Source organism: Xyrauchen texanus, chromosome 12, assembly GCF_025860055.1.
Source record: "Xyrauchen texanus isolate HMW12.3.18 chromosome 12, RBS_HiC_50CHRs, whole genome shotgun sequence".
NCBI lineage: Eukaryota > Metazoa > Chordata > Actinopteri > Cypriniformes > Catostomidae > Xyrauchen > Xyrauchen texanus.
In genome coordinates, this window is record NC_068287.1 from 14,372,913 (window position 1) to 14,385,495 (window position 12,583).

At 44.3% G+C, this 12,583-nt stretch overlaps 1 protein-coding gene across 1 annotated transcript in view; it reads left to right on the plus strand.

Annotated features, from left to right (window-relative positions):
• The window catches only part of LOC127652294 (hemicentin-2-like), a 77,634-nt gene that overhangs the window by 14,222 nt on the left and 50,829 nt on the right, over positions 1-12,583 (plus strand). The window contains exons 8-11 of the mRNA XM_052138434.1: positions 7,745-7,836; positions 8,049-8,263; positions 8,845-9,102; positions 9,209-9,538. Coding sequence (XP_051994394.1) covers positions 7,745-7,836; positions 8,049-8,263; positions 8,845-9,102; positions 9,209-9,538 — 895 coding nt within the window. The remainder of the gene's footprint in view (positions 1-7,744; positions 7,837-8,048; positions 8,264-8,844; positions 9,103-9,208; positions 9,539-12,583) is intronic.

Here is a 12,583-nt window from a genome sequence, read left to right on the forward strand (position 1 = left end):
TTTTGGGCCCCACTGTAAGTACCAAAAGTTAAATTAATTCAAAAATGGTCTTAGACATGATATTGCTGCTAGTGCATTTCTTAAGTTATTAATTCTGTACTGTAAAAGCAATTCAATACAGCCACAGATGTATTGAACACAAATAGGCCTACTATTATTTACTTTGTACTTTCAAGAGTGGAAATTTGTGACCTGTTCCATCATTTTGTCACTTTGTCTCAGAAGCATATTTTGAGTTTTATGGACTAAAGTACAAATTAAGCATTTGAATGATTATCAGCCAACATTTAAATGATTAGGCTAAATATCGACAATGATTTTGAGTAGAAACATAATAATTATGTTGTTAAAAGCTTAGACTTTCCTTTTTATTTGAATGCATAATTACTGTATTCCAATTCCTTCTTTTGTAAATAAAATAAAATAAAATTGTGTAATGCATTACATTTTACATACTTGTAATTAGATTACATTTACTGACTTGCCATTAATTTAATTTTAAGTACATTATAGGGTTGTGCTTATTTCTAAAATATTATTTATGTAGAATACATGAATGTGGCAGGGCAGAGGGCGGGGCCGGGTTGTGATTATACTCACCCGGTCCCTTATCAGGCTAATTAAGCCTCCGAGAGGGATAAAGGCCGATGGCAGACGGTGGTGCAAGGAGAGAGAGATAGTTTACGGACATGTCCGTCGTGTGTGTTTGTGTCTTTTTAAGTTTATCATTAAAACTATTATTTATATTGCCAAGCCAGTTCTCGCCTCCTCCTTCCCATTGGTCTGGATTACACTGGTGCCGAAGCCCGGGAAGGAGGAGGGATGCCCGTCGCGGAGTCCTCGACACTGCCGTCCACCCAGGGGAGCGCCGCTGCCATCCACCGGGGGAGGGAGTAGACCGACCGCCCGGACGCAGTGAACGCAGTGAACCGTCTGTGAGGCGAGTGGGGACTGGACTCCCTGACCGCCTGGAGTGATGGAGCTGCTGCCAGGGGCGGAGGAGAGCCCTGCCACAATGAATTATGGCCCAATAATGAGTCATTGTGAAGGAGAAATGTGAGTTGCTGAGTGTACATATGACTTGTGTGTAACAATTAACAAGAAAGAAGTACAGGTATATACATTATTTTGAATTAAGCGGAAAAGTGTTTTAGAAAGTAATTTAAAAGTATGTAATTAGTGATGTGATTACTTCTTCAATCAGTAAAGTTATCTGATTACAACTCAAAGGTGTCATCTTGGACTTACACTGACACCTAGCAGCTTGGATGCAGCATCATTTAAAATCAATAGATTTCAGTTTCAGATGCCTTTGTAGAAATGTAGTTCCCCTTCTGTCGCTCACTTCGACGTTGTGTCGAAGAAGCGACACTAGGGGTCTCTCTTGAGCACCGAATATACCTCTGATCTATGAAAAAAGGCCAATGAGAAGTTGCCGGACAGAATTTGCATGTCCCGCCCCCGGACATATGGGTATAAAGACTAGGAAATGCGTCTGTTTCATTCAGAAATTTTCTTCGGAGCCGATGGTCATGTATGCAGTGAGCTGCGAGTCACACACCAGTTTCTCTACCTCTGAGCGATTACTGCTGTTGGATCTACGGCGCACTTCATCGGCTTTCTCCTTCTCTGCATGGTAGTGCAGTTTGTCCCTGGGCGCTTCGACAGCGCAATACTAAAAAGAGTGTTGTATAAAATAGTTATTCTCTCTAAAAGAGCAATACACAGCGGCGTTGAATGTCCTTTTCAGGACGTGTCTTTGTAAAGATGCCTTTCCGCCCCTGTGTAGTTCCTGGATGCGGTAGAGTGCTCTCCGCTTCAGATGGCCACAGGTGCTGTCTCATGTCTGGGCTGTGATGACACCGAGGCAGCGTTTGTCTCATTGCGAGAACATGACCATGGCAACGTTGACCTTCAACCGAAGGAACGGCACTCCAGCTGCCCCCCGCATCGTTCCTTCTTCCCACGGGATTGAGGATGACGCGGCTGGTGATGGAGGCGATCCGGCAACAGCGGCTCGCCTCACAGCCAGCCTGCCTATCCTCTTGAGCCCCCCGAGCTGGATGAGCTCGCCGCTGCATCGGAGAGCGGAGGTCTCGTCTGGGCTGCCACCTTCGGGCCAGCATGCCCAGGCTGAGGCTGAATCCCAGATGTCCGACATGCTTGCCCGGGCCGCCGCCAGCGTGGGGTTGGACTGGAACCCTCCATCCTCCCCATAGCCGTCGCGGCTGGATGATTGGTTCCTGGGGTCTGCGCACCGCTCACAGCCATGCCCCCCGGTCCCTTTCTTCCCGGAGGTGCATGATGAGCTGACGACTGCATGGAGAGCACCCCTCTCTGCTCGTCACAAAGCCCCTCGCTCATCCGCTCTCACTACCCTCGATGGTGGAGCGGCCCATGGGTACACACCGATTCCCCAGGTGGATAGGGCGGTTGCGATCCACCTGTGCCCCGAGAACGCCGCCACCTGGTGGGGTCACCCTGTACTCCCCTCCAAGGCCTGTAGGATGACGTCATCATTGACCGCTAAAGCCTACAGCGCCACTGGACAGGCCGCTTCCGCCCTGCATGCCATGGCCCTCCTACAAGTCCACCAGGCCAAAGCACTTAAAAATCTGCACGAGGGTAGTCCTGATCCCGACGTGCTGCAGAAACTGCGCTCAGTGACCGACCTCGCCCTCAGGGCCACGAAGGCCACAGCGCAGACACTCGGGCCGGCAATGGCCACACTCGTGGTTCAGGAACGTCACCGGTGGCTGAACTTGGTCGAGATGCACGAGACGGAGAAGACACGCTTCCTCGATGACCCTGTCTCCCAATTCTGCCTCTTCGGCGACACCGTCGAGGACTTCGCCCAGCAGTTCTCCGCGGTGAAAAAGCAGACGGAGGCCATCTCACATATCCTGCCACCATGGGCCAAGCCCCGTCTGCTCGCTGAGGGTGTCCTCCTGCAGCTAGAAAACGTGCTCCGCCTCAACCCGTGCCCAGCTCTCAGCCCCAGCGTCGAGCACCCCGCAGGGAGCACACGCCCCCTGTCTCACGGACCCCCTCGAGGACCCGGAAGGCTCCCAGGCTGTCCTAAAACGATCGACCCAGAGGCCGATACACTCGCTCCGGAGCTGGAAAGCAGACCATTCCGTCTCCTGGTGGAGGGCCAGGAGGAGAATCTTTATTTGAAGTTATTTCTTTTGCCCACATTCTCAATAAAAGAGCAATTTCCTTTGTCTCTGGGTCACCTGGCCGACAAATGCCATTCTCATGGCACTCTGCCACCAGACCTCAACAGTCCCCTGGACGCGGACCCCCCACCTCCAGCCAAGCCACGACTCTCCCCAGGCCGACCGGTTCTGACGAGTCTAGAGGATGCCGACGCTGGACCTCCTCCTCAGTCACTAACCTGCCCCCTGCCGTGTGTGCGGAGCAAGGTAAGTGCTTAGAGTCTTTTCTCAGCACCAGAGCCTCGGACGCACTTTCGACTTCCGACGCTGTACTACCTGCTCTGCCCCGCCGGGTAGGACAAAAATAATCATCCATTTAGTGCCCCTAGCACGGAGCTTGGATGCGTGGCTTTCACTTCCCAACCCATCTCGCTGGCTGGCCAGGACCATCCGACTCGGTTACGCAATTCAGTTTGCCAGGCCCCGCCCCCTTCACGGGCGTCCGCTTTTCCGCAGTCCAGGGCGAACATGCCAAGTCCCTGGACAGACCTCTGCTTTCTGGGGGCAGGAGTCCCCTTGCAGCGGGTGTCCCGATGCGTCCTGTTCATGACCGACGCCTCCAGATTGGGTTGGAGCGCCATGTGCAACGGGCACGCAGCTGCGGGGGCACATCAACTGCCTGGAGTCGCTGACTGTTTTCTTTGCCCTGTGGAAGTTTCTCCTGCTAGTTCAGGGTAAACACGTCTTGATCAAATCAGACAGCACCACCACGGTATCGTACATAAATCTCCAAGGTGGCGTACGCTACCGCCACATGTCACAACTCGCCCGTCGTCTCCTCCTTTGGAGCCAGCAGCGACTCAACCTCAATGTGGTAGCAGACGCACTGTCACAACAAAGCTTGCCCAGTGGAGAGTGGAGGCTTCACCCCCAGTCGGTCCAGCTGGTTTGGGAACGGATCGGCAAGGCTCAGGTCAACCTGTTCACCTCCCGAGAGACCTCCCACTGCCCGCTCTGGTATGCCCGAACAGAGGCTCCCCTCGGGGCAGACGCACAGGCACACAGCTGGCCCGCGGGGCTGCGCAAGTACGTATTTCCCCCAGTGAGTCTTCTTGCACAGGTGCTATGCAAGGTCAGGGAGGACGAGGAACAAGTCACTCTAGTGGCTCCCTATTGGCCCACCCGGTCTCCTTATGAGTGGACCCGCGTCTCACTTGGGCAGTTCCCACTGCCCCCGGTCACCGTGTCTGTAGCAACTCCTCCCTCTGAAGAGGCGGGATCTACCACCGCGCCACTTCCCATATGTGACCTAAAAGCCCATGTGGTGTATTTCGCCACTTTGACCTCCCCCTCTCTGGGCGAGTGTGGTCTCCGCAGGGTCTTTCCTCCCCTGAAAGAATAGGAAACTGGGTAAGACCCCCTACCCACGATGCGTGTAAGGGCCCCAGCCGTTCAGGTCTATGCGAGAAACATAGAGAGAAAAGAGGCCCGGCTAGGCTCCACCCGTACCCATGTTGGCAATCGTCACTTTGTTCCCCTGTCTAGGGTAACTATAAGGGTTTCCGACGACTTTATGGGGCATTGGGGAAGGGTACGTGCAGTCTGAAACAGCTGGTCGTTTTGGCACGTCAAGTACCTGCCCGCTCCTGTGTCAGCAATACACGTACACGACTCATTAAATTGGACCCCTAGTGTCACTTCTTCGACACAACGTCGAAGTGAGCGACAGACGGGGAACATCTAGATTACGGATGTAACCTCCGTTCCCTGATGGAGGGAACGAGACATTGTGTCCTCCCGGCCACGTCGCTGAGCCTATTTCAGGCTCCTCAGAAAAATCCTGAATGAAACAGACGCATTTCCCCGCCTTTATACCCATATGTCCGGGGGCAGGACATGCAATTTTGTCTGCCAACTTCTCATTGGCCTTTTTTCATAGGTCAGAGGTATATTCGGTGCTAAAGAGAGACCCCTAGTGTTGCTTCTTCGACACAACGTCTCGTTCCCTCCATCAGGGAACGGAGGTTACATCCGTAACCTAGACGTTTTCACACTTGGTCATGATTAATTTAATCAATGAGTGAAAGTGTCAAATACCGTGGACCCTCTCCATGTAGAATAAAACAGCTTTTATAAGGTTAACATTAGTTAATGCATTAGGTATCATGAACTAACAATATCATTAATATGAACAATATGGGCTCTATTTTCGCGAGTGCGCAAAGTGCAGCACAACACACTATGACCATGTGCAACATCTTATCCAGATTTTGTGAGAGCGCAAATGGGGGTGGGTGGGAGTGTTTGCTCTACTGTGGGTGTAGTAAATGTACATTAAATGTCGCAAAGCGCAATTCACTATTTTCCAAAGAATTTGGTCGTCGCGCTAAGACGTTTTAATACCAAATTCAGCACAAAGTCTAAACTCAGTTCCAGCATTTGCAATGTGTAGCTACATTTCACCAGCAGGAGGTAACAAAGTTTGTGTCCAAATTCTAATAGTACAGAACATCAGATTATGTCCCTGACAATCGCTGTTTGTTGAATCAAAAACTTATGATATATATTTCTTTTTCTATTATTATTATAATTTTTATTGTTATGTTTAAGTCACTGGAAAAGGGCCAGTGGAAGAAGGAGAGAGTAAAATGTTTGGATTTGGAATGTTTTTTCCCCGTTATTTTGATTATATATATATGTATATATATATATATATATATATATCGTAAAAGTGTAATTTGAATTTAGAAATATTTTTTGGTTGAATTTTTTCATTTTCAAAAATCTTTTTTAAATATCAATAAATGAAATTATAATTTTCCAAATCAAGAAGTGAAATTTATAGTTTCTAAAAAAATTTAAAAGGCATGTAGCTAATGTTCTTACTATGTAAATCCGTGTTGTAATATCCGATGTTGTAGTGCTTACTTTGCACACATTAATGTTGTTATAATCAGTATAAAATGCATTGTTCATTGTTGCTCTCTGCTGCTCTGTTACTGGGATGGTGAGGTTAATGTACATTGTGTATAATATATAAAATGTATGAACATAGGTCAACAAATTAGACAGGGTGACTTGGTTCATTATTTTGGTTATACATACACTCACCTAAAGGATTATTAGGAACACCTGTTCAATTTCTCATTAATGCAATTATCTAATCAACCAATCACATGGCAGTTGCTTCAATGCATTTAGGGGTGTGGTCCTGGTCAAGACAATCTCCTGAACTCCAAACTGAATGTCAGAATGGGAAAGAAAGGTGATTTAAGCAATTTTGAGCGTGGCATGGTTGTTGGTGCCAGATGGGCCGGTCTGAGTATTTCACAATCTGTTCAGTTACTGGGATTTTCACCCACAACCATTTCTAGGGTTTACAAAGAATGGTGTGAAAAGGGAAAAACATCCAGTATGCGGCAGTCCTGTGGGCGAAAATGCCTTGTTGATGCTAGAGGTCAGAGGAGAATGGGCCGACTGATTCAAGCTGATAGAAGAGCAACTTTGCCTGAAATAACCACTCGTTACAACCGAGGTATGCAGCAAAGCATTTGTGAAGCCACAACACGCACAACCTTGAGGCGGATGGGCTACAACAGCAAAAGACCTCACAGGGTACCACTCATCTCCACTACAAATAGGAAAAAGAGGCTACAATTTGCAAAAGCTCACAAAAATTGGACAGTTGAAGACTGGAAAAATGTTGCCTGGTCTGATGAGTCTCGATTTCTGTTGAGACATTCAGATGGTAGAGTCAGAATTTGGCGTAAACAGAATGAGAACATGGATCCATCATGCCTTGTTACCACCCATCCCTTCATGAGGTGTAATGGTGTGGGGGATGTTTTCTTGGCACACTTTAGGCCCCTTAGTGCCAATTGGGCATCGTTTAAATGCCACGCCCTACCTGAGCATTGTTTCTGACCATGTCCATCCCTTTATGGCCACCATGTACCCATTCTCTGATGGCTACTTCCAGCAGGATAATGCACCATGTCACAAAGCTCGAATCATTTCCAATTGGTTTCTTGAACATGACAATGAGTTCACTGTACTAAAATGGCCCCCACAGTCACCAGATCTTAACCCAATAGAGCATCTTTGGGATGTGGTGGAAAGGGAGCTTCGTGCCCTGGATGTGCATCCCACAAATCTCCATCAACTGCAAGATGCTATCCTATCAATATGGGCCAACATTTCTAAAGAATGCTTTCAGCACCTTGTTGAATCAATGCCACGTAGAATTAAGGCAGTTCTGAAGGCGAAAGGGGGTCAAACACAGTATTAGTATGGTGTTCCTAATAATCCTTTAGGTGAGTGTACAGTATTTAACATTTCTGGGAGTTTAATACGATCGAGGTTCAATGAGACATAGTGAATTGTAGGCTAATATAGAATTAATTTCTCGTGATATGGCGGGCGATGACTCTCATATATGATGAAACTGGAGCTGAAGAAGAAATCACACCAGCGCTGCCTTTAAGCACATAAACTCAAAAGAGACTGCAGTCTGAGTAGCCGAATCAGTTGGGAAAAGATGATAAATAATTTTTGAGTACATTATATTGTGTCTCGTTGGAAAACAGACCATGCAGAAGAGGCAAGACGCGTTATTCGAGGCAATGTATACAATAGCCGTAAAGCGTAGCGGAAGTAGATTAGCCATGCTTGCGGTGACGTAATTTTTTATATGAAAAAGGCTAGTCGCTAGTTTTATTTTCAGTAAAATAACGACCTAATAGTGAATTTTGACTTAACATCGAAATTGACGACTCATTCATCATCTCGTTAATAAACATCTCGCTCATGTAATTATGTTAGTAAAAACAAGTTAGCTCCCATTTTTATAGGCTCAGATTTTTTAAGTAAGCGAAAGTAAAACTCATAAAGGCGACTCATTCTTTGCCTGCCACTGGCGTTGTCTGGCTTCTCGCATTCAACACGTCTTGTGTTTGGGAGCCTCCCATTTGAATATATCGGGTGCTGTTTTAATTTGAGTGGGGTGTTGTTCGCGGAACCGCACACGGTTTCTTGTCCGGTCGACAAGATGCTTCTGTGTTTGCTTGGACTTGTTTATCTATCAGCAGTTGTACAGATGAACTCAGGTTTGTAAATTTACCTTATTCCCGTTTCCATTCGTCAGATAAACGAAGCGCAATCATTCTAGTACGAGAAGAAATAAGTTTTACATTTTAACTTTGTCAAATGAATGAGTGTTGCTGTTGTTTTCTGTGAGCAGAATTTGAATGTCAATGAATTACTGTATCAAGCTTTAATGTACACTCAAGTGTTACCCTTATGGTTATGTGTTATATGAGCATTAAGAATGTGGTCTGTTATATAAGTACACCATATTTTTTAGGGTTGGTCCACTTAACATGTATTCACTTTGCCAAATGTCACCATCATACTGTAGCAGGAAAGCTTTTAATTTGTTGCCAAGATAATAAGTATAGATATGTTTATAATCTTTCATTGACTGATGGTCTTTTACAACAAGCAAAAAACAACCTGTGTTTCGCGTTGTTTGTCAAACTTTATAAGTAACTTCATTCTGACCAGACTTGTGTGTGTTTGCGATAGCTGGTTTTATCTGTTTTTTTTTCTGTCAAATAAATGGTGCTAGAATGCCGATATTCAATATACTTGATTTTAAGTCATGGCCCACTCTTCAATCTGTTTACAGATGCAGAATGCCCTGTTCAGTTCAACCCACCGAGACTTGTCGTGAAGTACAACAGTCCTGTCTCAGTTAACTGTAGTGCTACTGTCACTCATGAAGGGATGGGATGGGAAAGGGCTGAGGGAGTAGTATCCACTATCAACGACAGTCTGGTCACCTGGAATGTACAAAACCTGAGACTATGGGAAAAAGGTGTATTCTGCTACATCAACTATGATAATGGAAAACAATGTACATCACGTCTCCCAATCACTATGTACAGTGAGTTTCTATGTATTATAGTTTTTTCTTTCTTTTCTCTGATATTTTAAAAAGAATATACTTTCATTGATGTAGAGAATCAGGTTGTGTAAATGTTCCTTCACAGAGACTCCAGACAGTGTGTCCATCAGCACAGTGGATCACACAGGACCAATGATTGAGGGCGAACATTACAAGCTCCAGTGTGACATTCAGGATGTGGCTCCTGTTAAAAGTCTAAGGGTGAAATGGTTCAAAGGAGAGACTCAGTTGAATCGCACCACCTTCAGTGACACCACCAAGACTCCAGTGAGTGAATCTGCAACACTCTTGATCACTGCAAACAAAGCGGATGATGGAGTTCAGTACAGGTGTGAAGCAGAACTGGAACTGGGACCAGACGGACCTCAAACTCCTCCTACAGTGACATCAAAACCTCTTGACATTACAGTTCATTGTAAGTCTAATTATTGCTCAACAGAGAGTTGTCTAGTGAGAGTCTGGAGAGTTTAAACTAACACTAAAGGATGATTTATATTTCTGTGTTGAACCTACGGCATAGGCTCTGCGTAGTGGCCAGTGCGTTGGTTTGTATTTATAGTTTTGCATCGTTCTGTGATTACACAGCCAAAATGCTAATTATACATTCATAAAGTATTTATTAAAAGTATTGTAGCATTAAAAACAAGTTTAAAGGATGTGAACATGTTGAAATGTAGGCACACACATATTATTTATTATACATGTTGCGTGCATTGCAGGAAGCAAATAAATAAGAAAAATACTCTATGCTTGCTCTTGAGTTGCTTAAATAATAATAAATATTGTTTTGCCATATTTGTAACGTTCCTTGTTGAAAGCGAAATCATCAAATTAATAAATAACCGTTCGCTTGGCGAGCACTAAAGACTTTACAATGTATATAGTCAATATAACCAACTCTTACCAGGTGCTGTTTAATTATCTGACAATTAGAACTTATGAAATATGGTTATTTACTGAACACAATACTGTCAAACATACATTCAAATCATTCACGTTCAAAGTTGGCTAATAGAATACAACACGTATTATTTCACTCACATATCAAATTAATATCAAGTAAAAGCCCTGAGAAAAAATACTTTTAGAGTTTATAAGCTGTTAACAGATATCTGTTGTTGTGTTTTGCTTGAAACTTCATGAAACACAAACAGAACATAAAAACAGCTGATGCTCCCCATTGAGACGATTGCTTTAATGGTTCTGAGTCCAAATACAATTTAATATGATGATATTAATTTAGGAAAATTGCGATATTACCTCAGATAACTTTGTTATTATCCTGGAGGCAGTCTCTGGATACAAAGCGGACCAATCACAGCTTTTGTGGTCCGAGTCGGCGTGACACCCAGTTACATTTTTGAAGAGGTGCGCTTCAGGATACGGCATAACCAACGCCGAAGCCTGACGGGTTGTAGCTATGCCTTAGGTCTGTGGTAATCTGTATCATTACCACAAATTTTGGGCTAAAGTGATTTTAAAATGGGCAGCTGTCATACTTCATACCACATGCAGTGGTTCAGGTATTGACTTCAAAAAGAAAATTCTGTCATCATTAAGTCAGCCTCATGTTGTCTCAAACACATGTGACCTTTTTCTTCAATGGAACACAAAGTAGATGCTGGGCAGAATGATAGCATCAGTCACCATTCACTTTCATTTTATGGAAAAAGATTGCAGTAAAACTGAATTTTCTTTTTTGGGTAAACTATCTCTTTAAGAGTTCTATGTAACCACACCTCTTAAACGGATAGTTCACTCAAAACTGATTCACTCGAATAGCAGCTGTTTTTAATACATACAGTGGATATAAAAAGTCTACATACCCCTGTTAAAATGCCAGGTTTTTGTGATGTAAAAGAATGAGACAAAGATAAATCATGTCAGAACTTTTTCCATCTTTAATGTGACCTATAATGTGAACAATTCAATTGAAAAACAAACTGAAATCTTTAAGGGAGAAAAATAAAAAATAAAAAACTCACAATAACCTGGTTGCATAAGTGTGCACACCCTTAAACTAATACTTTGTTGAAGCACCGTTTGATTTTATTACAGCACTCAGTCTTTTTGGGTAGGAGTCTATTAGCATGGCACATCTTGACGTGGCAATATTTGCCCACTCTTCTTTGCAAAAGTGCTCCAAATCTGTCAGATTGCGAGGACATCTCCTGTGCACAGCCCTGTTCAGATCACCCCACAGATGTTCAATTGGATTCAGGTCTGGGCTCTGGCTGGGCTATTCCAAAACGTTAATCTTCTTCTGGTGAAGCCATGCTTTTGTGGATTTGAATGTGTGCACTTCATCTTCAGCTTTCTAACGGACGCCTGAAGGTTTTGTGCCAAAATTGCCTGGTATTTAGAACTGTTCATAATTCCCTCCACCCTAACTAAGGCCCCGGTTCCAGCTGAAAAAAAACAGCCCCAAAGCATGATGCTGCCACCACCATGCTTCACTGTGGGTATGTGTTCTTTGGGTGATGTGCAGTGTTGTTTTTGCGCCAAACATACCTTTTGGAATTATGGCCCAAAAGTTCAACCTTGGTTTCATCAAACCATAACACATTTTCCCACGTGCTTTTGGGAGACTTGATGTTTGTTTTGCAAACTTCAGCCAGGCTTGGATGTTTTTCTTTGTAAGAAAAGGCTTCCGTCTTGCCACCCTACCCCATAGCCCATTCATATGAAGTAGTGTTGTCAAAAATACCGGTACCCAGGTACCAAGTTGGTACTCAAACAAAAAAGTATTTACGATACCAGAATTTAAAAGCTGCTGCTGCGGAGCCTCAACTGAATCTTGTCGAAATGAAAAAAAAAACAAAAAGCCAGGTAATTTGAGGCTGATGAAAAGGGAAACATCATAGATCAGCAAAAACCTATTTGTAAACGCTGCTTTCGCAATTTTCTGACTAGAGGAAACACATCAAACTTAATAAAGCACATGAAAGACAGACACCCGGATTTATTCAAGCAAATAAAGCAGGTGAGTTTAAATTTTCATAGTTTATATTATGTAGATCCCAAATTATTAGTGAATGATTAAAAAAAAGTACATTCAGAAGCATGTACCATTGTGAAATAAGCGGAGGCGGAGCTCTTTAAAGGAAACATCCCGGTGTTACATCTTAAATGCAGTCAAATGTAATGCGTTATAGCTTTATTAAAGTTCAAATAATACAGAAGCAGATCATGTTAATAACTATAAACTCAGAAACTGGCATTTCTCTGTGTGGTCGGTGCCTCTTCTATGAGTTGCGTGAATGTCCCGATCTAAGGGGAGAGATTGAAACTGCACCGGCTGAGAGAGACTCTGCCTCGGGGACATCATCCCTCGAGCGTGGACGCTAAATGCCTCCACACGACTAGAACACGACTGCTCGCGACTTATTTAATCATAATATTTATTTATATGTCACTACGCATTTCTTATCATGAAGAAAAATAGCAATATGCAGCTTTA